At 58.9% G+C, this 21,716-nt stretch overlaps 1 protein-coding gene across 1 annotated transcript; it reads left to right on the top strand.

Annotated features, from left to right (window-relative positions):
- The first annotated feature begins 5,564 nt into the window (after positions 1-5,564).
- SLC4A9 (solute carrier family 4 member 9) lies at positions 5,565-21,572 on the top strand. The gene is made up of 21 exons (XM_038186248.2): positions 5,565-6,922; positions 8,620-8,780; positions 8,990-9,139; positions 9,302-9,363; positions 9,808-9,965; positions 11,887-11,974; positions 12,348-12,502; positions 13,064-13,180; positions 13,442-13,616; positions 14,045-14,178; positions 14,298-14,569; positions 15,326-15,387; positions 15,500-15,682; positions 15,796-15,909; positions 17,114-17,275; positions 17,530-17,708; positions 18,077-18,149; positions 18,726-18,794; positions 19,720-19,893; positions 20,043-20,198; positions 20,561-21,572. The coding sequence occupies exons 1-21, from the start codon at positions 6,645-6,647 to the stop codon at positions 20,609-20,611; spliced, it is 2,973 nt and encodes a 990-aa protein (XP_038042176.2). The 5' UTR covers positions 5,565-6,644; the 3' UTR covers positions 20,612-21,572.
- The last annotated feature ends 144 nt before the right edge of the window (positions 21,573-21,716 follow it).

Genomic DNA, 21,716 nt, shown 5'->3' with positions numbered 1-21,716 from the left:
GGGGCGGGGCGAGGCGGGGCCGTGCGGGCCGCCCCTTCCTCGAAAAGGGCTTCCCCCGAGCCCCGAGGGGCCGCCTCCGTCGGGGCTCCAGCCAGCTCCGGTCGCCCCCCCCTCCCCCGCAGCTGGAGGTTTAGGGCCGGGGGGTCCCCTCCGAGGTTGGTCTGAGCCTGGGGTGTCCGGAGCGGGGCGCGCTGCCGGCTCGGCGGTGGGACTGGGGTGTCTTGAGGGGTGTCGAGGGAGTTGTGGAGTCTGGTGATTCGTGGAATTGTAGAATAGAGTCGTAGAATCATTAAGGTTGGGAAAGACCTCCAAGATCATCTGGTCCAACCGTCCCCCCCCCCCCCACCATCACCCACTAAACCATGTCCCCAAGCACCACGTCCAACCTTGCCTTGAACACCCCCAGGGACGGCGACTCCACCACCTCCCTGGGCAACCCGTTCTCCTAATTTCCAATCTAAATCTCTCCTGGTGCAACTCGAGGCCATTCCCTCTACCCCTATCACTGGTTATCTGTGAGAAGAGGCTGACCCCAGCCCCCCACACCTTCCTTTCAGGTGGTTGTAGAGAGCAATGAGGTCTGCCCTGAGCCTCCTCTTCTCCAGACCAAACAACCCCAGTTCCCTCAGCCACTCCTCATAGGACTTCTGTTCCAGGCCCTTCCCCAGCTTTGTAGCCCTTCTCTGGACACGCTCCAGGGCCTCGATGTCCTTCCTGTAGTGAGGGGCCCAAAGCTGAACCCAGCACTCGAGGTGCGGCCTCACCAGAGCCGAGTACAGGGGGACAATCACCTCCCTGGCCCTGCTGGCTGCACTACTCCTGACACAACCAGGATGCTGTTGGCCTTCTTGGCCACCTGGGCACACTGCTGGCTCGTGTTCAGGTGAGCATCAACCAGCACCCCCAGATCCTTTTCCTCTGCACAGCTTTCCAGCCACTCTGCCCCAAGCCTGTAGCACTGCATGGGGTTGTTGTGACCAAAGTGCAGGACCCAGCACTTGGCCATGTTGAACCTCATCCCATTGCCCTCTGCCCATTGATCCAACCTGTCCAGGTCCCTCTGCAGGGCCTCCCTACCCTCCAGCAGATCGACATTTCCCCAGCTTGGTATCATCTGCAAACTTACTGAGGGTGCACTCAATTATTCCTTTGTGACCATCCTAAAACAGTAGAAGAGAAGAAACAGATTAGAAAAAAAAAAACAGATTGGAAACTTTCTGTTCAGTTGTCTAGCACAGATGAAGAAGAAAGGGGATCACTGAGGATCCAGCATACACCATGGCATGTGGAACTTGCTGCTGCAGGATGTTCTCCGGAACATCATGTTAGTGTCAAAAGTGGCCAGGTTTCAAGAGGAGCCAGGCTCTCTATCAAGTACAGCCTGCAAGAAGAGTGTCAGACAGGAAGCAGAACTTCACAGTTTGGAGGTAAAACCTTCTCTGGCATTAGCAGTGGGGATGGCCCCGTGTTAAGGAACAGACTTCAAGCCGTGTGAACCTTGCCCTGTTGCCAGCAAATATTGGAAATGGGAGACAGGTCCATATGACAGCCTGAGAAAGTAGTGGAAATCCTTTTTTTTTTTTTTTGGAGGACATCCAGCAACGGGCTACCAAGATGATGAAGGGACTGGGGCACCTCTCCTATAAGGAGAGGCTTGAGAGAGCTGCGACTGTTTAGCCTGGAGAAGAGAAGGATTGGGGATCTCATCAGTGCCTGAAAATACCTGAAGGAAGGATGCAGAGAGGATGGAGCCAGCATCCCATTTCAGGGGTACCCAGTGCCAGGACAAGAGGCAACAGGTACAAACTGGAACTCAGGAGGTTCCCCTGGACCATCAGGAAGCATTTCTGTACCGTGTGGGTCACCGAGCACTGGCACAGGTTGCCCAGAGAGGTTGTGTCATCTCCCTCCTTGGAGACCTTCAAAAGCCATATGGACGTGGTCCTGGGCACCCTGCTCTGGGTGTCCCTGCTTGAGCAGGGGGTTGGACCAGAGGTCCTTGCCAGCCTCAACCAGCCTGTGATTCTGTGATAAGCCCTGGTGCCACCTTTGTGCCTGGATGAAGAGTTCATTAACTAGGTTGATTCATGGCTTCCTCTCGCAATCTGGTGTGAAAACATCGAAGTCAGCTGATCGCCCTGGCTCTCCCCCACGGTTCCAGTCCGTGGTGCTCGTGTGTGGGGGCTGGCTGTGTTTCAGTCTGTCTCCTGTGTCATGCTGAGAATCGCTTTGGTTTGTGTTGAGTTTGGCCTTGTTTTCATGCCAGGTGACAGGCTAGAAAACAGTGATGACGCCAAACATTGGGCAAGGGCAGTGGCTTTGTATTGTTTCAAGTCACATTTGAGATGGACACATCCCCTTGATTGTTCCTGGTGGTAGCTTGAATTCCCAAGCCAAGAACTCTGGTGCCAGTTTCAGTTCAGCAAGGCATAGTCGCGGCATGATTAAATATTCCTGTGATTGTTGTTGTTGTCTCCAAGGAATACTGCCGGATTTGGCAACCCCCCCCTACTCACGCCCTCCTTCTTGCTCAGACTTGACTTTTGCAATTGTTTGCTGGATGTTGTTCCTTCCGGCTCCTCCAGGCATCATCAGCCTTTAAGAATTTGGCAACAGAAGCAGCACAGGTGAGGTGAGTTCATCGCAGCAGAGTGCTTCTTGCTCCTCTGAGCAGCAGAGGTGCTGGCACCTCCAGGACTCCTACCCATTCATTCCCTGGTATGCCCCTGTGTCAGGAAGGGATTTTCTGCCCGTCCAGTTCCCAGCCACGTTCCACCAAAACCCTTGAGGATGGTCTTGCACAGCTGATGTGCATGGGAGGTGCTTTTCCTGACTTACCTGGAGCAGCACCAAGCCAAGTGAGCACATAAGGAGAGAAAGGCACCAGCTCGTGTCATCTGTGAAGGTTTTGCTTCCTGCATTCCTCAGCCCATACAAAATGTTTGACTCTGGCTTAGTGGGCGAGCAGCAGTAAAGGTTTGTTTTCAGGCTGTGGCTCATGCACAGGACCCTGAAAAAGCCCTGATACCGGCAGCGCAGCCTGCTGGTGTTACCAGTGGCAGGACTGGGCACTTGTGAGTTGTGTCAGGTCCTGGGTGGCTGAGATCAGCAGTTCTCCCACAGACCCAGAGCTGGGTTTGAGTTCACAGGTCTCCTGACTAAGCTGTGTCTCAGCTCAGAGGCAGCCTCGCTGGCCAGGCCTGCCCAGGAGCAAAGCAGCTGGGGATGTTTAATTCTCTTTTCCTGCTCAGGAAGATCCTGGCATCCTCCACCTGTGCCCCTGGGTCTGTGTTTGTTGGCTTCCTTCTCTCAGGCAATGCACCTCTTTAGCTGCCGTGCCTCCCCCTGCCTGCAGCAACCAGCAGCCCCTGTGGCATGAATATATTCTGCTGGCTGTTGTTCCCGTGGACACTGTGTTCTCCTGCTCTAAAGCCCAGGAAGCCTTTCTGCCCAAAACCCTTTCTGCCTTGTGCTGCCGGTGTGCTGGCTGCCTCCCAGCCCTGAGGCCCCACATCTCTAGGGCTGTCAGAGCTCCATCTGCTCCTGTGCAGCACCACCCTGGAGGAGCAGCAGCTGTGTAGGAGCAGCACCCTCACGAGGGATGCAGAAACATGAATGCCCCAATGATCAATAAGTCAAAGATCAATGATCAAAGGTCAATAAAGCTGTTGCTGTGCCCTGGAAGCGGCTTTGTGACTCTTGCTCAAGACAGATCAACCCATGCTACTGGTGGAACCGGGCAAACGCTGCCAGCCTGTTACAGCAGGGTCAGAGTGGTTTCAGGTGCTTTGCCTGGGCCTGGGCCTGGGCCAGTTCCAGTGGCTTTGCAAACACTTTTTTTTTTTTCTTTTTCCAACTGTTCTTTTCTCTAGCCACTGTGTGAAAAGACCTTTTGCAAACAGAGGAAGAAAACTGGCAGAAAAGCTGGCTGTTCCAGGAGAACCGAGGTGCAGGTCAAGCTCAAAGACCCATCGAATACCCTGGGCAAGATGCGTACAGATCCCTTTCTACTCCTCTCCTTGCAGGTCTGTGTTCAACGGCGGAGAGAAAGCAAATCCAAGGGCGAACACAGTTTTCTCTCCCTATTACCACGCTTTTCTTGCCAGTGGCAGCACAGCAGCCAGTGGCTGGGGAGGGGCAGGCACTGCAGGCTGGGATCCTGCTTGCACACATGCCCTGTCTTCACCTCTGCTCTGGAAGCAAACCACAGGTCAGCTTTTCCACGCTGCACACGTAGGTGGCTCTCCGCAGGCCGAATGAAAGCTGCTGCATGGCTGGTAACCTGCAAACCATCCGGGTGCACTGGCACACTCCTTAGGAAAACACTGCTATCGCAGGGCAAACAACCCGGCAGGTACACGGAGCACAGCTGGCGTGGCGAGGGCCTCTGGGGGACGTGGGTGCCAGGCTCCAGCCCTGAGGGCAGTGCTTGGATCCCTGGGGATGTGGCAGGGTGAGATGTGGCTGAGAAGTGAGCAGAGAAGCGAGAGAAAAGGATCAGCGTTAAACTGAAAGGGAGAAGTGAGAATTTGGTACCTAACGGGAGAAGCAGGTTGAAGCGATGAGGGCAGGGAACAGAGCAGAGCAGAGAGGACATCCAGTGTCTCCTGAGCCAGGTGGGCAATCGCTGCCCCTCGAACAGGACAGCCTGGGGGTGTGGGTGAGCTGCTAAAGCTGCTGCTCCCAGACACGGCCTCCTGCTTTGCCCAAGGAGCACTGGGGATGCGTGGCAGCCCCCAAGGGGCTGGGGATGGGCCTGGTAGGTGGGAAGCCCCAGTCAGTAGCTGCTGGTGCCAGAGCAAACCTGGTTTGCTGGAGGTCTGTAATGACCGATGGGATGCAGGCACAGGGCAGTGGGTAGGTACGAGGCAGATGTGGCTGTAGCTTTGGGATAATGAGGTTGGCTGGGAGGTGTGCAGGGAACAGGGGGGATGAGGAGTAGGAAAAAGACATTTGACCAAAACAAGATGACCTTTTTTGACCAATTTGACCAAAACCCCCTTCTTGGGGTGGGACTGAGTGCCACATGGGGAATGGGGACCAGTGCAGGACCTGTCACAGCTACCTGGGGAAGGCACAGGAGAGGCTGAGCAGCACAAGCAAAAAGAGTTCCTGTCCCTGCTCAGCACAGAGGGTCTCACACATCCCAGTGCCTCGCTGTGGACCAGAGCCACCATGGCCTTAGCCTCAGCTCCTGGCCCACTGAGCCCAAGCTACAGCTGCTGCAGAGCAGATACCAGCACAGCACAGGCCATCGTGTGCCCCTTTGGCACTGGGGCCCAAGTTTATGACCACCCGTGCTCCCCTGAAACGTGACTTCAGCAATGGTGGTGCCTGGCGCTGCTCCAGGCTGCTCCCAGCACCAACTCCTGCACAGACCGACTGGTTCCAGTACAAACAGCCAGTGTTTGCTGGGCTGTTTGTGTTGCATGTTGTGGTATTTGCACTGTATACAACGGGACTGTTTGTTTGCAAGGCACGAAAGTAGCAAAACCCCACGGCAGTGCGCTCCGTGCAGGCAGGGCTGCATGTTGTGGCAACACAGCAGGCTTGTCTCCATCCTGCCCTGGCGCAGCAGCACAGGGCACCGCTCCCTGCCGTCAGCTTTTCTCCAGGCGTGGCCAGCTCAAGGCACAGGGATGTCCAGCTGTCCTTGCAGAGGAGGGTGGGCTGCTAACAGCTGCTTGGGCATGGTGAGAGTGGGTCGATGGTGGTGCAAGGAGGCCGACCAGCCCCTTGCTGCTACGACAAGTGAGGGCTGGGCCCTTCCTCCTGCGCTGGCGGAGCAGTGATGGGAAGGAGAAGCACTGAGCGGGGCACAGGCTCTGTCTCCACTGGCTGTGGCTTCACTGTGCCAGCTCCCTCTGCCCAGGAGGGCTGTACAGATGTCCCCACATCCTTCCTCCTTGCACACACTGCAACATCCGCTCGCCTGCCGCATCCCATGGTGACATCCACGCACGCCGTGATGGCCCTTGTCGCCACTCATGACGCACTGTTCACCTTCTGCCGGTAGTCCACCAGCAGCTCCTCATCTGCCAGAGGCTCCCTCTTGCCCCACTCTGGATTTCCTCAGCGGTGACACATCTTTCCCTGTCGCACATCCCTGTTGCCCCACGCCAGCAAGGGAAAGACACGGTGCCACATCCCCCTCCCCAGCAAACACTGCCATGGGGCCGTGTGCTCCCTCCTCCCACACACCGTGAGGAGAGTGGGCACAGGTGTTGGTGGTGGGTTCTGGCATTTAACCAGGAAAGCCCAATCTCACCCTCACTGCAGCAATCACAAAGTCATCATGATGGTTATCTGGCTCTTGCCATTGTCCCCAGCAGCAAGCGAGGTGGGTGAGGATGGGCCGTGTCACCCACAAGCCCAGGTTTAAAGCAGCTGGTGGCAGACCTGGGGTACCCAGGGGTACCCAGGTTGGTGACTAGGAGCAGTGGGAGCCAGTGATACCAAGGTTTTCAGGGCTGGCCACTGTATTTTGATAATGCTGTTTGGGGTTTGGCACCTGGCTGTTAGTCTGTGGCCAGTTTGAACTGGCTCACAGCTTTTATAAGGGCGAGATGAGCAAGATGCCAGCAGCTCCAGAAGAGTGAGCACCCAGCAGAGCTGGTGCACGTGGCTCCCAGTCACTGGTCACAATGACAGACCAAGTGCCTGGGCCGGACAGTGCAGCTCCCCAGGCAGCAGATGCCCACCCACAGCTCAGGCACGAAGACACCCCGAGCAGCAGCTCCGATGTCCTCTACCCAGTGGTCAGCGGCAGCATCTTTGCCTCAAGCATCTCCTCAGCAGCAGAACGAGTCCGTGCCATCCTGCAACAGGAAGAGGTGGGGGACAGAAAGTGTCCGCTGCTGTTCATCCAGCTCAATGAGCTGCTCAGCACCCCGGCAGGCCTGGAGTGGAAAGAGATGGCCAGGTAGGCACTCGTGCTGTGGTCGGGCCAGCTGGTGATGCTTGGGGAACCCAGGGTGAAATGGTCTTTAAACTGCTAGGTGCTCCAGCAGTGCTGAGCTGTCTGCTGGGCAAGCCTCCTGCCTTACTCTGGCATGTAAAGTCCTCAACTACAGGGATGCTCGGTTTGCTCTCCCCCTTCCGGTGCCCGTGCTGTGCCTTCCAGGAAATTCTTCTTCCCAATTTTGAGTGACTCATTTCATCTGAAAGTTTCCACCAGCCGTGAGGACACAGTGTCAGGCAAGGTGCAGACAGTGACCCTGCCTTTGCACAGTGCTGACACAAGTATTTCCTCAGTTCTGCTTCTCCATTTCCTGCCTCTCCATGGCCTCAGCATCGATGCTGCAAGCTGGTGACGGGACAGTGCTCCATTGCTCGCTGTCTTTGAGCACTGGCCTGGCACAGCTGAAGCTGAAGCAGAACTGAAAGCATAGCAGCAAGATCACTGTGGGAACACGGGGAAAGTAAGTGTCGTAGAAGAGCTGGGGAGAAGGATGTACCCCGCACTGCACTGGTGTCAGGGGCAAAGCCTGGGTGCAGACCACGAGCAGTCCAGCAACACTGGGCAGCTCTTCCCGAGAAGTGGCTGCAACCTTCTCAGAAACTGCTGGTGAAAATGGGGGCGTGCTGCCCTCCTCAAAAATTCTGGGACAGCGTGGAGGAGTTGGGTCTCAGCCCAGCACGGGGGCTAGGCCTGTGGCCTTGATCCCTGCACACACAACCTGAAGGCCTGGGAGATGATTTGATTTCTTTTCGAGAGCATGGAAGAAAGGCCTGGAAAAATGCTTTGGCCATAGGGCAGCACTGCCAGGGTGGACCTGGGACATAGGGAGAAGGAAGGAGCAGGATGTGGAAAGGGCTCAGGTGCCTGAGGCAGCAGGAGGCAGAAACAACCCGAGGGGGAGAGCTGGGAGCGGAGGAGTAGCTGGAGCTCAGGCCAGGGAGGGAGGATGGGGCCCTGGGGCTGAGGCACCATGGTAGAGGAGCCAGGCCCAACCGTGTGCTGGTGGGGGTAGGAGTGTGGCCAGGATGTGTCCCCTCTCCATGCCACCCCTCCACAGCATGGGAGGGATGATGTGTGCGAAAGGGGGCTCCGGCTGCAGCGGGGGCCAGAGGGTATGGAGGGGAAATGGGTGACACTGCCCAAAAGCCAAAAGTGGGTGTGCTGGGGGATCTCCTCTGTCCTCTGCCAGCATGGCTGTGCCCCAGGCTCCGCCTCAGCCACCATGGGCCCCTCCTGGGCCTGCCTGGAGGAACGGCCAGCACTGGGCCCGCAGGGCACGCTCGCACCGTGCCGCGTGCTGGTGGGACAAAGGGAAGCTCTGTGTGTGCTGGGCTGCAAATATTTGGCACGGCCTGTTCAGGGTAAATGCCTCAGAACACGTCTCTTCTGACTGCCAGCGAGCACTGGTAGCTACGGGGATGGGTGAAATTCCTCCAGGCAGGAACTCGGAGCAAGGTGTGAGGTGGCAGGGGTAGGGATGTACCTGCCCGGGTTGCTCCTGCCACCAGCCACCCACACTGCCAGCCCCGGGCCCCAAAACCCCATCCCACCTGGTCTAGCCCCATGCTGAGATCAGGGATCTGCAGCTCCTGCTGCTGGGCACGGGACCCCAGAGCAGCCCACTTCGTGCCACTGACCCTGTCATTCTTCCTGGGTAGGTGGATAAAGTTCGAGGAGAAGGTGGAGGATGGAGGGGAGCGCTGGAGCATGCCCCACATCCCAGCCCTCCCCCTGCACAGCCTCTTCGAGCTGAGGACATGCCTGCAGAAGGGGACAGTGCTCCTGGATCTGGATGCCCACAGTGTCAAGGAAATAATTGGTACGTGGGAAACATAAAGGTCTCCTCAGAGGATGAGCTCCCTCTGAGAGAGGGGCCAGGCTACCAGGAGATCCCTCACTGAAAGCCGTGACACAGGATTGCCGGGTAGCCAAAGTGGCTCTGCCAGGCCAGCAAAGGGGGCTTTTCTCTGGCAGAGCCCCGTGGCTGGGATAGCACAGGGAGCTAAGCTAACCCTGTCCTTGTTGCAGACAAGGCGCTTTGTAGGCAGCCCGACGACTGGGTGCTGCTGCCTGAGCTGAGGGACCGCCTGGCAGCTCTGCTGCTCCTCCAGCCGCGGCACCAAGCCACCAAATCCCCACTGCTGGCGCTCGCTGACCTCGGCCTCAGTCCCTGCAGAGGTAATGCCTGGCTGTGCCCATGCTTGGAGCTGAGTCGCTCACGGCCCAGCCACTGTCCCTCCTGCTGTGTCTCTGCTGCCTCTGGGCCACCTACCTAGGGCAATACCCATGCTGAGATTTTGCTTGCACATGTATTTTGCTGCTTTTTTTTTTTTTCCTCAGGGAAGGCCAAAAACTGCCCTCAGCCCAGAGCCCAGCTCTCAGAAACGCCTCTCAAGGAGCAGGTAAGGCAGGAGAGGAGGCAAGAGGGAGCCGGGATCGGGGTCTCGGTGGAGGTAGTCATTTTTTTTCCAAGCAGTGGATGCGTTTCTTGGCCTCAAACCCAAAGTGGGCTGAAAAATTCTGCCCACTAATGTCATTACTGTTACGGGATAGGCCTGTGTGTGTCAGTGCAGATCCAAGCCTTCCTGATGTGTCATCTCTGAGGAAGGCAGGGAGTCCCCAGGCCATGATGCCCCAAGGAGATGGCCAGGCAGGTGCACAGTGCAGCTGACAAGGCTGGCAGCTGGAAGTGCTGCAGCAGCTTGGTTTCATTGCAAGAAGTTCCCTGGCCCCTGGGCAGCCGTCACATCCTGAGTTCCAGCTGCTGAGCAGAGGGAAAGCCTTAGCTGTGTCAGTGCTGTGGCAGGTGTCATCCTACACGGACTTTCCTTTCCATGTCATTTCAGCTGAAGAACCGATTTAAGAAGAAGCTCCCACCAGGGGCTGAAGTTGCCAACGTTATGGTTGGTGAAGTTGACTTCCTGAAGAAGCCGTTTACCGTCTTTGTTCGTTTAAGGGAGGTGGCGGCACTTGGCTCACTGACTGAAGTTGCTCTCCCCAGCAGGTAACTGGAGCTTGGCTAGTGGCCCTTTGCTGGCCACACAAGCCCCTTTTCCAGCCCTGCAGTCCCCTCTGTGGTCTGTGTCCCCGCTCGCTCCTGCATCCCTCAAGCTCTGGACCATGCAGCACAGAACAACCACTTGAGCTAAGCACCAATGCCTAGACTCACCTGGTGAAAGCCAAGGGGAAGACACCCAAAGCCACACAAGGAGCCTGCGCAAAGTCCCAGAGCCCTGACTCACTGCCTGACTCCAGCTTTCCAGAGTCCCTCAGGAGCTTAGTTCACTGCAGCTGGGAAGTGCTGAGAGCAGTGCCAGCAGCTGCCAGGCTGCTGGGGGGGTGGACCCCTGTGTTGTCCCCACCTGAACTCCCTAGGAGAGTCTGGATGCACTCAGCTTCCTCCCCAGGAGCATCAAGGCTGGAAAGGGTTTCAGATTTTGGGGAGCCTTTCTCTTTCCTGCCAAGCTGGCCTGACGGATGCTTTTCAGAGCAGCGGGGTGTCTCTTGGTGTCTCAGTGGGGCATTGTCAGTATAGAGGGAGAGGAGCGGGTGCAAGAGGTGTTTTGCTGTGGTTGCAGAGGGTATCACTTGAAGCTGTAACAGGGAAGTTCCAGTGTGTCCCTCTGAACTGAGGACTTCCTTAGGAAGCACACTGAGGAGACAGGCAGGGATCTGGAGGAACATTGCCACCTCCTGGCCACTGCAGCCAGAGCATCCAGAGGATGAACAGAAGCGGGACATTCACCTCCTGTAGTCTCCTTGATGAGAATCGTGTGGCTTGAGGTCGAGGCATATCCTCATGGAGCACTGCTGTGTGTCTTTATATGGCTGACAACAACGCTTTTCCACGTAAATTTTCTGAATGGCCCTTTTTCCTCTCTGGACCTAAACGGGAGTAAGAGAGTTTGTCCCGACCCATCCCATTACCCGTAACACCATTCCCCTTTGCCTGCCACTCTGAGCTGCCACACAGATGCAGCCAACATTCCGGGGCTATCAGCCCCCCAGTTCCACCTCTAGGATTTTATCTGCCTGGTTTTCCCATTGTCTCCATGCATGCACATATGTGAATGCAATCCCAGGCAGCTGCTGCTCTGTGCTGATTTCCTCTCCTTCCCACCACCTGGAGCAGGGTCCGGGAGGCTTCAAGCACTGACATTGCACATCAGGGCTGGAGCAGGCTCTTTTCAGCCACACTTGGCCCTGCTCATGCTGTCAGAATAGTTCCCCTGTCCCATTTCTGGATGTTGGTCAGGGTCTGATCACCGTAACCACTCTGCAGCCTCTGTGTGTCATGACAGTAACAGATTTCTGCAGTCTTAGAAAAAAAGTGGGGAACTTGGTTAAATATCTGGACCGGCTGCCCCTCTGTAGACTTTTTATCGCAGCTCTCTGTGAGGTGTGGGACTTTAGCCATATTTCTTCAAGGGCTCTGAGCCCCCTTTCCATTCTCTTCCTCTGTCCATGTAGTCCTGTCAAACCTGGCTTCCCACGCAGCTAGCAAGCTCTCCTTCCTGATGGTAATGGTCCCACAAACTGCCTGTGAGCGACATCCCCACAAGCACGAACCCACACGTCAAGCACCTGACTCTTCCCGTGCCCGAAAGAGCTGCCTCCCACCCCACTCAGCCCTTTCTGCAGACCTTGGGGTCCCGGTGCCCTGTGGTCTCCTGGCTGAGCGTGGTTTCTAGGCACTGGGCAGCAGGTGTGTGTCCTGTCTTCTGCCCACCACCCCCAGCCTCCTGCTTGGGGTAGCCACCCACCTGCCCACGTGCAGGGGAGGCTGCTCGGCATCAGCAGTCCCTCAAGCTCGCAGAGCCTTTGTCCCTGGGATCCCAGCAGCACGGTGGCCTGCCCTCAGAAGAAGCTCCCCCAGGAGAAGTTCCTTGTACAGGGATGTTCACGGGTTGCTGTCCTGTCCACAGGTTTCTTTTCATTCTGCTGGGCCCCCACGCCAAAGTGAAAGCCTATCACGAGATCGGAAGGGCCATGGCCACACTGCTGACAGATGAGGTAAGCCTGGTGCAGCAGTTGTCCTGAGCACTCGGGGTGGAATGGGGCAGAGCTGAGGACACCAAGACTCCTCCTCTGCAGGCTGCAGCGTGAGAAGCAGGGGACAGAGCAGGCCGGCAGCTTCCATCACCTAGGATAAGAAAACAAGAAAATAAGGAAATAAGAATATAAGGAAATAAGAAATTAAGAAAAATAATAAAATAAGAAAAAGAAAAAAAAAAAGAAAAAAAAAGGATTTTGGCTTGCTCTGTAGGATCTAGGTGTATCTATTGAAATGAAGTGTATGGGTGCTTTCCTGGCTGGGAGTCTAGGGGAAGAGCTGTGAGCAGCTGAATGCAGGGTTTTACAGCTAACCCACTGTATATCACCACAGCTCTTCCAAAGGGTTGCCCTGCAGGCTAAGAACCAGGAGGACATCATTGCAGGGATTGATGTGTTTCTGGATGAGCTGACCGTGCTTCCTCCTGGGAAATGGGATGCCAGTGCCCGAATTCCCCCACCAAGCTGTTTGCCATCTCCGCACAAGAGGTATCCTTGGGGGATCTGCCGCAAAAGATCTCTGCTGCAAGCCTGTGATGCTGAAATCTGGGTCTCCATGGGGATGAAGTCACCCAGGAGCCAATCTTTGCCAGGGAACTCCTCCTAGCCAAGCCCCTTCACGTCTCCAGCTGATGCAGATCACAGCGATGGTCCCCAGTGCTGTTGGTCCCGTGGTCCCATGTGGATCTTGACAGTGAGGGAATGGCAAAACCCCACGATGTACTGTTTGGGCAGGAGCTGCTGGGAATGTGGAACTGGAGCACACTCCAAGCAGGACACCTCCTGCTCTGCCCAGCTCCCCCTCTAGAACTGCTCCGACTGGGGCTCATTCAGGGGCTGGCCTGCCAGCTGGTGAAGGGAATTTCTCCTCCTCATCCTCCCGATCCTTTTCCTCCTCCTCATTGCCAGGGGATATACAAGGTTCCTCCAGCCCTGCCTACAACCCTCTTCCCTCTCCAACCTTCCTGTCCCCTCGTAGCCTCTCCTAGATGCATCGGTGTCCTGAGGGTCTGTAGCCTACCTGCTCAGGCTTCCCTGGCTCTGCTTCAGGATCTCCATGCACCTGCGGGAGAGGAAACCTCACTGCAATGGGAGCACAGCAGCAGCAGAGGACAGACCTGGCCTGGGCCACCAGCACTTCAGTGAGGAGCTGGAGAGGACAGGGAGGTGAGTGCGTGGACAGACAGGCGTCAGCCGTTCCCCTTGCCGTGGAGCAGGGGAAGGACGTTTGCCTGCAGGTCTTTGCCTGCTCCATCAGCCCTAGCTTAGCTGGGTAGTTCAAAGGTCCCCCCCCGTGCGTTTGCCAGAGCCACCACCTCCAAACTGTGCTGGCTGCTAGCTCCAAGGGAAGGGACCAGCAGCTCTCTGGTGGGGCTCTGGCCATCAGTGCTCTGAGACCTCTTTCCTCGCACAACCTTCTGGCTGTAGGCTCTTTGGGGGGCTGGTCCGAGACATCCGGAGGAAGGCACCTTGGTACAGGAGCGATTTCTCTGACGCCCTGCACATCCAGTGCCTCTCAGCAGTTCTCTACATCTACCTGGCGACTGTCACCAATGCCATCACCTTTGGGGGCATGCTGGGGGATGCAACAGCCAACATGCAGGTCAGTGTGCTCATGGGGTGCCAAGCTGGGCGTGAACCATGCCACAGGGTAGGCACGTGGGGCAATGAGTGTCCCGAGGGCAGGGCTGCCAGGGGAAGCACAACACAAACCTCCCTGCTCATGCACCACTTGCCCAGGTTGCAGGATTTCATGAGGCACCACCTTCTGTTGCTGCCTGTGGAGTGATGGCCAGGCCTGTGCATCTTGGGCATTGTCTTTGGACAACAGTTTGCCGTTCCCTGGGCTTCCCAGGGCTCCAGTGCCAAGCTAGAGCCCTGCACTCTGGGGCTTCCCCTGCTCCAGGAAGGATGAGGGATGGCAGCTGCCTCAAGACACAGCCTGCAGGCACAGATGGGGCTGGTGCTGTTCTGGTGTGCTGCCCCATGGTGGGCCCAGGGGAGCTGCAGCCCCATCTATTTGTGTTGCAGGGCGTGCTGGAGAGCTTCCTGGGCACTGCTTTTGCTGGCTCCATTTTCTGCCTCTTTTCTGGCCAGCCCCTGACCATCCTGAGCAGCACTGGTCCCGTGCTGGTCTTCGAGCGCCTCCTCTTCTCCTTCAGCGAGTAAGGGCTGCGCTGAGGGGGGCTCCTCGGGGGACATCCCCCTGCTGCCACCATCCCCTGGCATGGTTACCTTCGTGTGTCTGTGCCATTCTGAGGAGCTGGGTCACCCTTCCCGCTAGGGACTACAGCCTGGACTACCTGGAGTTTCGCCTCTGGATCGGGCTCTGGGTGGCCTTTTTCGGCTTGGTCTTGGTGGCCACCGAAGCGAGCCACCTGGTGCAGTACTTCACCCGCTTCACCGAGGAAGGCTTCTGTGCTCTCATCAGCCTGATCTTCATCTACGACTCCCTGAAGAAGATGCTGAGCCTGGCAGAAGCCTTCCCCATCAACTGGCACTACCGAACCGACGATGTCACCTTGTACAGCTGCTCCTGCAACTTGTCCAGCCCAGGTGAGCCCAGGCTGCCCTGGCCGTGTTCGTGGGGTTGTACCTGCACGGGGGCCTCACGGCTTGTGGCACAGCCCCAGCCCGGCAGCCTCAATGTTTTCTGCTGGTCTCCACCAGCCTGTCCCAGAGCAGGAACAAGGGAGGGGATGAAGGTGAGCACAGCACGTCCCAGGCACCACAGAGCACAGCCCTGCCTTGTCCAGGGGCTAGGTTTGGCCCCAAGGAGCGCTGTGGTCCCCAAGGAAGATGAGGGCTGTCTGGCTCACCCTCATCCTGCCTCTTTGGCTGCTCTGGGCATATCCCAGTGGGATATGGGGGCTGCCTTCCTGACTCTGGTGACAGCCCCATTGACGCTGCCCCATGCCAGGGACCCCTGCTGAGCCCCTCTGTGAGCTGTGGCTGGAATCAGGGCAGAGACACCATCCATCCACCTCTCACTGAGCCTGGGGTCACCTCGGTTGGAGTGCCCCGATGAGCACAGCCCAGCTCCTGCAGCTTGGGGACGGGGGAAAAAGCCTTGCAGGGTCTGCAAGGGGCTGGGCAGGGATGCATCCTGTACAACTTGGCTCCAGCCCCTCCACACAGCTGCTGATCAGCCTCTCCCTCTGCTGCCCAGAGACATCTCCAGGCCTCAAAAGTCCTCAAAGCCCTGCCTGGGCAGCCAGAGCAGCTCAGTTTCCCCCAGGGATGCCACAAGAGCGGGGTCCTGGCTGCTCCAAGCCCAACCCCGGGGCACTGACTCCCACCACTCTCCTGCAGGCCACGTCTGGGCAGGAAATGCCACCGACACACTGCTCCCTTCGCCCACAGCCCTGCATGAGGTACGGACTCTTCTCTTTGGGGGCGATGCAGGGCTGCCCACCCTGGCCCTCGGGCTCTGGGTGCCTGCATCCCTGGCCCCTTTCCTCCTGCTCCCTCCCTGCATCCCCACAGCCTCCCGCAGCCCCCGCCTGGCTGAGCCGGGCGCAGTGCCTGAGCCGAGGAGGGCAGCTCCTGGGGACCAGCTGCCACTACGTGCCCGATGTCACCCTCCTGTCCTTCCTGCTCTTCGGGGGCACCTTCCTCTGCTGCACAGCGCTCAAGCACTTCAAGAGCAGCCGCTACTTTCCCACAGGGGTAAGCAGCCCTGCCGTGTTTTTGGGGTGCACGGATGGTTCCCCACACTGTGGCTGTTTGGGGATGGTCCCCGGCCAGCCCTGGTAAAAGCCTCCCTGTCTGCGGCACTGCAGCTTCGGAAGCTGGTGAGCGACTTCTCCATCATCCTGGCCATCCTCATCTTCTGTGCCATCGACGTGGCCCTTGGCCTGGAGACCCCCAAGCTCCTCGTTCCCAGCGAGCTGAAGGTGACTGGTGGGTGGGGAATTGGCAGTGCTCTCCAAGAGGTGCACGCAGGGCAGGGGCTGTGGGCCCTGCCTGGCCTTTTGGGCACACAGCGCTCCCCAGGCACCGCTGGGTGGGGGAAGACACCAGGGCAGGGGGCTGCTGCGGCTTGTGCAAGGTCTCAGCCTGGAGGAGGGAGGATCTGTAGAAGAATGGAGCCTTTGCTACGACTTGCTTGCTCCAGGCCAGCCCAGGCACGTCCCTCGCACACCGCGGGTGCTGGAGGGCTCGCCCTCGCTGGAAGGAGCCTGCTAGCTCATCTCCACAGCTCCTCAACTGTCTCCAGCATTGTCTCGCAAATCGAGGGGGCCTTGGAGGAGAGAGGAGGCAGAGGGCTGCCCAGAAGAGCTGGCATCCCTCCTCTGTGAGAAGCAGGTGTAGCCCACCCAGCCCCGGTGTAGCGCAGGGAGTGTAGTCCCTACAGACACAGGAGAACCAGCTGGAGCAGCAGGCGTTGGCATGCCAAATCCACTCTGGGCAGCCGGGGAGCCTGGATGCCCAAAGACCGCGGGGATTTGCCATGCCAATGCCTAGGAGCTCAGCTCTTCACGTTACTGCTGGTGTCTTTCCCGTCAGCATGGTCTGGGTGGAAATGCAGGGCGGATTGGTGGCATGGCATCAGCGTAGGTTCCTCCCCTGCACACAAGGGGCCGAGCCGCAGCTCCTGCGCTCTTTAAATCACCTGGCCCAGTCCTGCTCACGCGGGACAACCGCCTCATGCTACGGCTCGTGCTGGAGCTGGAGGCACGAGCTCAAGCCTGGGCTTGGGCTCCCCACCCTGGGTGTGGAGAGGGATTGGCAGCACTAAGGAGCAGGCTCAGCCTCTTCCAGGAGCTGGACTGTCGCCCACGTGTGCTGCCACCTCCTGCGAGGGCCTTGGGCACTGCTGGCTCCCTGTCATCAGACTCGCAGCATCTCCCTTTCTACCCACCACTTAGCCTCTGCCCCCACAGCCCGTGTCCCGGCAGGGCACGTGCTGTCCTAGGTGTGCCCAGCTCCTGGCACTCGCTCGTGGTGCCTGCTCAGACGGAGCCAGGGTGCTCTGGTAGGGCAGCCGGGTGAGTCAGGCTGCCCAGCAAGGACCATCCGCAGGTACCCGTGTTGCTCCAGCTCGGGCACCTACGGGCTGGTCTCTTCACCCTGCTGTGATCCTTCTGCCTCCCGTAGCCCACAAACCCCAGCCGGGGTTGGATTGTCCTCCCCTTCGGAGCCAACCCCTGGTGGGTCTGCCTGGCAGCCACAGTGCCCGCCGTCCTCGTCACCATCCTCATTTTCATGGACCAGCAGATCACAGCTGTCATCCTCAACCGCAAGGAGTACAAGCTGAAGGTGAGCAGGGGGCAGAGGATGGGCAGGGGCTGGCTGTGGACGGGGAGCACCCTGCTGTACCCTGGGACAAGCTGGGCGGCCGGGGACTCGGTGGAGCCTTACCACGGACAGACACCCGCCCTGCTGGCTGGTGGGGACAGCCCCTGGGTCTGCCATCCTCCGGGACATCACCTTGCCCCCTGTGAGAGCCCTCCAGCCCCGTGGTGCTGCCACGAGCCACAGCTCACCCCCAACCCTGCCCTCTCTCATTACAGAAAGGGGCAGGCTTTCACCTGGACCTCCTCTGTGTCTCCCTGCTGATGATTGTCACCTCTGTGACGGGCCTCCCCTGGTACGTGTCGGCCACCGTCATCTCCTTGGCGCACATGGACAGCCTCAGGAAGGAGAGCACAACCTCAGCGCCGGGAGAGCAGCCCGAGTTCCTGGGCATCCGGTATGGTCCGAGCTCACAGCACCCCAATTTTGGGTGTCTCCCCTGTCCCTCCTGCTTGTGGCTGCAGCGCCAGGTACCCGCAGCAGTCAGCAGAGCTGGCACCAAGCTTTGGGACTGCTCGTGAGTCCATGGGGAAGCCCCTGAGCCCCCCAGGATGGGCTCTCAGCAGTGCCTGGTGGGGCTCGGTGGTTGGGAGAGGCTCCCCGAAGCCCAGGGGCGCTGCTGTGTGCCGCCCCCACGTGCTGCCACCACCAGCAAAAATTAAAAAGCCTCCGCAGAGACCCAGTTGGATTTTTGGGGGCAGGCAGGGGCTGTGGGTGCCCGAGGGAGCCCCGAGCCTCGTGTGACACATGTGCCACCACCCGCAGGGAGCAGAGGCTGACGGGGCTGGCAGTCTTCATCCTCACAGGAGTCTCCGTCTTCATGGCGCCCGTTCTCAAGGTACGGAAAGCAGCTGCTGTTTTGGCCTCCAAGGGTTTTTTGCCTCCTTTCTGAAGTCGGCGAGGAGTGCTTGCAGCCAGCAAGGCTGGGGCTGTGGGCTGGTGGTTCCCAAACCAGACACCTCTCCAGCCGCAGCCAGGGGATAGCTCAGGGCATGCCAGACCCCGGTGCCATATCACAGAGCTCAGTTATGGCCCTTCAGGCACCCATCCCAGGCCAAAACCTGCCTTTGCTTTGCCAGCCACCCTGCTATTTATTAATCTTAAGCCCCAAGATACATCTCCAAGTGGCTTGGTGCCTTAGCTCCAGCATTTGATGGCTCCTGCCACGTGCTGGAACATGAGGACACCCGGTGTGAGCGTCTCCTCTCTGAAGATGGAAATTGGTTGCATCAGTTCCCAGCACAGACGGGAACACACCTAGCCCTCGGATCCATCATATAAGCAAAAAGACATGAAATTGTGCTCTTGGAAGTGAGCAAATGTCATGGCCGAATATGCAGGCTGTTCTTAAGGGAAACAAAGCTCGGCGAGCGCAGATCACAGCCCGCTGAAGCCTCTCGCTGCTGTTTTGCAGTACATCCCAATGCCGGTGCTGTACGGGGTCTTCCTGCACATGGGGGTGGTGGCTCTGAACAGCATCCAGGTGAGTGGGGCTGCGCGGAGCACGCCTCTGGACTGCTCTGGGGAAGCCTGTGGGTACTTTTTTGGGGATGAAGGGGCTTGCTTGATACCAGCTTTTACTTTGCTGCGTGGCACAAAGCCTGGATTCTGCATCTGGGTGAGTTGCAGTGCGGCACCATACCCACATGCCCAAGGCAGTAGGGCAAAGAGGGGCCTGTAAGGGTCAGAGGAAAGGGAAAGAGGCATCTGGGGTGCTGGGGAGCATGAGTGACTGCTGCACTGGAGGATCAGGTAGTTTGGGAGAAGCAGCGGAGTGGTGGATGGCCCAGACCTGCTCTCCACAGCTTCAGGGGAGCACGTCCCTGCGGTGTGTCTGGGAGCTGCAAGCAGAGCAGGGGACCAGGGGACCTTTATTTATTTATTTTTTCTCTAAATGGTATTTTTGCCTCACAATTCCCCTGTTCTGGATAAGCTGGGAATCCTCCCTCCTCCCTTTGCTTGGGGAACCCGGGGGTGGGGAGGGCTGTGCTGCATTAAATCATTAAATGCAGGAACAGTTTCCTGCAAGAAGGGAAGAGTCATCCAGCTCATGATGAGAACATAATTGCAGGTAGGTGCTGTGGGCTCAGGCCGGGAAGTCAAGGGGTTATCATTTCTTGGTTGCACTTTGGACAAGCTCGAGTTGTTTCTAAATGCTTCCCTGGGAAGAGCTTCCCTGGTTTGGAGCGATGTTGTGCCTGGCCTGGCAGCCCTGCTCAGACAAATTCACCTCTCACAGACCCAGTGAGCAGCCACAGGGGCAACTCCTGGCACCCCTCTGGGCTAGCTGGCAAGTGCTCACGACAGGGAGGAGGGTGGCAGCTGCTGGGAAGCTGGAGGTGCCTACAATGCCTGGTGCCCCTTCCCTGCGCCGTGTACGTGAGGAGCCTGCTGTCCTCTCGCTGCAGTTCACAGATCGGGTACGGTTGTTCCTGATGCCAGCCAAGCACCAGCCCGACCTCCTCTACCTCCGCCACGTGCCCCTGCGACGCGTGCACCTCTTCACAGCCATCCAGGTCCTGTGCTTGGCTGTGCTCTGGGTCCTCAAGTCCACGGTGGCTGCCATTATCTTCCCGGTAATGGTAAGACACAGCCGGTAGCCGGACAGCACTGCCGGCGACCAGAGCAAAGCCACGCACCTACCCTGACCTGCATCCACGTGGGCAGTGCCACGCGGTGCCCCAGCCCTGAGCGCTGTGCCCTGCTGACCTGCACTTTGCCCTGGCCCCAGCTGCTAGCCCTGGTGGGGATCCGGAAGGGGCTGGAGTGCATCTTCTCCCTGCATGACCTGAGCTGGCTGGACAGCATCATGCCTGAACCAGGCAGGAAGGAGGCAGAGGGGAAACTGCCCCGGAAGCATGAGGAGGAGGAAAGCGACACCGAGGAGGTGGGTGATGTTCTGGGAGCTGTGCTCTTCTGTTGTTGTCCCCATGGGTGTGTTGGTGCTGAGGCTGAGCCTGGCCTGGGCGTGCAGCTCAGGGCAGCAGCATGGAGAGCCAACAGCCTCAGTGCAAAGCGTCGAGCCCAGCTGAAACTGTACCAAAGCCATGAGTGCTTGCGTCTGGGAAGCAGCACAGGAGCAGGGACCGCAGTAAAGCCAGGCCATGGGCTCAGCTCACGCCATGCCATGGCGATGCTCAGTGCTTCACGTGGCAGCCTGGGCCAGCCGCTGGGTCAGGCTGCTGGCAGCAGCCAGGGTTGGCTCTCCTGGCTCCGCCAGCCTCAGCCCTCCCTCCCTTCTCCCTCCAGTCTGAGCTGATGCATCGCCAAGGACCAGAGATCAACATCTCCGTTAACTAGGCTCGCAGCTGGGACACGGGGCAAGGCGAGGGGCAGAGGAGCACGGACCTGGGACCACCCTCACTGCTCATCTGCAGCTCACCAGAGACACCCGACCTGATGGCACTTATTGCATTACAACCGGACCCAAACCTCTCCTCACACTCCACCCTCCCAAGCCAGGTGTGCTGAGGGGGATTCACCCCCCATGGGCGCATCACAGCAGCGCCAGCACGGCCTGTGGCAGCACAAGGGCTGAACCGAGGGACTCAGAGCCAGGGGGTGCCACAGGACCAGCAGCCACCCCACACATATTCACTGCCCGCAGCTCCTGGGATGGCCGAGCCCCTGCTTCAGGGGTGCCCCCAGAGCTTCTCTCCTTTCCCCCTCATCTCGATGCAGCCGGGCTGTGGGGGCGCTGCCCGCCCTGTGCCCCCTCAATCCCCTCATCCCCCACCGCCACCAGGTGCAGCCCCGGCTGAGGCTGCGGGGAGCCCCGCGGCACCGCTCCGGGCGGGGTGGCGGAGATAATTAGGGGTAATTTGCATTCGTCTTAATAAAGGGCCCCGCGCGCCCCCCCTCCTTCTCCCCCCACCACAGCCTCCCGACTGCTGCCTCAGGGGGCGACGCCTGGGGGGGAGGGGCGGGAGGGAGGAGTGACAGCCCGCTCAGCCAATCGCGGCCCGCGCTGCGTGCGGGGGGTGGGACTCCAGGGGGAGGCCCGCGCGCCTTGACGGGCAGCGGCTTCGTCCAATCGGCGGGCGCGGGCCAGGCTTTGGCGGTGACGGAGACCTTCACGGGGAGCCGAAGGGGGGAGGGGTCTTAGGCCGAGGCAGGAGCCAATCAGGCGGCGCCAGACGCCGTGCGCTGTGAGCGACAGCGCCAGCGCCCAATCAGAGCCCGCGCTTCTCGTCTCACCGTTGATCGACGGGCGGCTTAGCCAATCGTCCCGCGAATCTCCGGCAGGGCTCTTGATCGACGCGCCGGCGAGCCAATCCCCCCGCGGCTCGTTCAGGAAGCGAGCCGAGGGAAGTGGGGCGGGGCGGCGCTCTCCCAACCGCCTCGGCGTGTGCTCTCAAGGCAGCATGCTGGGAGCGCGTGACGCGGCGCTGAGCGACAGCCGCGC

This window comes from Anas platyrhynchos, chromosome 14 (genome assembly GCF_047663525.1).
Source record: "Anas platyrhynchos isolate ZD024472 breed Pekin duck chromosome 14, IASCAAS_PekinDuck_T2T, whole genome shotgun sequence".
In the NCBI taxonomy this organism is placed as follows: Eukaryota; Metazoa; Chordata; class Aves; order Anseriformes; family Anatidae; genus Anas; species Anas platyrhynchos.
This window is presented reverse-complemented; position numbering and strand designations above follow the sequence as displayed.

Coding starts and splice junctions, on each gene's coding strand:
- SLC4A9 (XM_038186248.2), top strand. CDS start 6,645: ATGACAGACCAAGTGCCTGGGCCGGACAGTGCAGCTCCCCAGGCAGCA. Junction 9,966..11,886: donor GAAGTTGCTCTCCCCAGCAG/GTAACTGGAGCT, acceptor TCCTGTCCACAG/GTTTCTTTTCATTCTGCTGG. Junction 18,150..18,725: donor TCATGGCGCCCGTTCTCAAG/GTACGGAAAGCA, acceptor GCTGTTTTGCAG/TACATCCCAATGCCGGTGCT.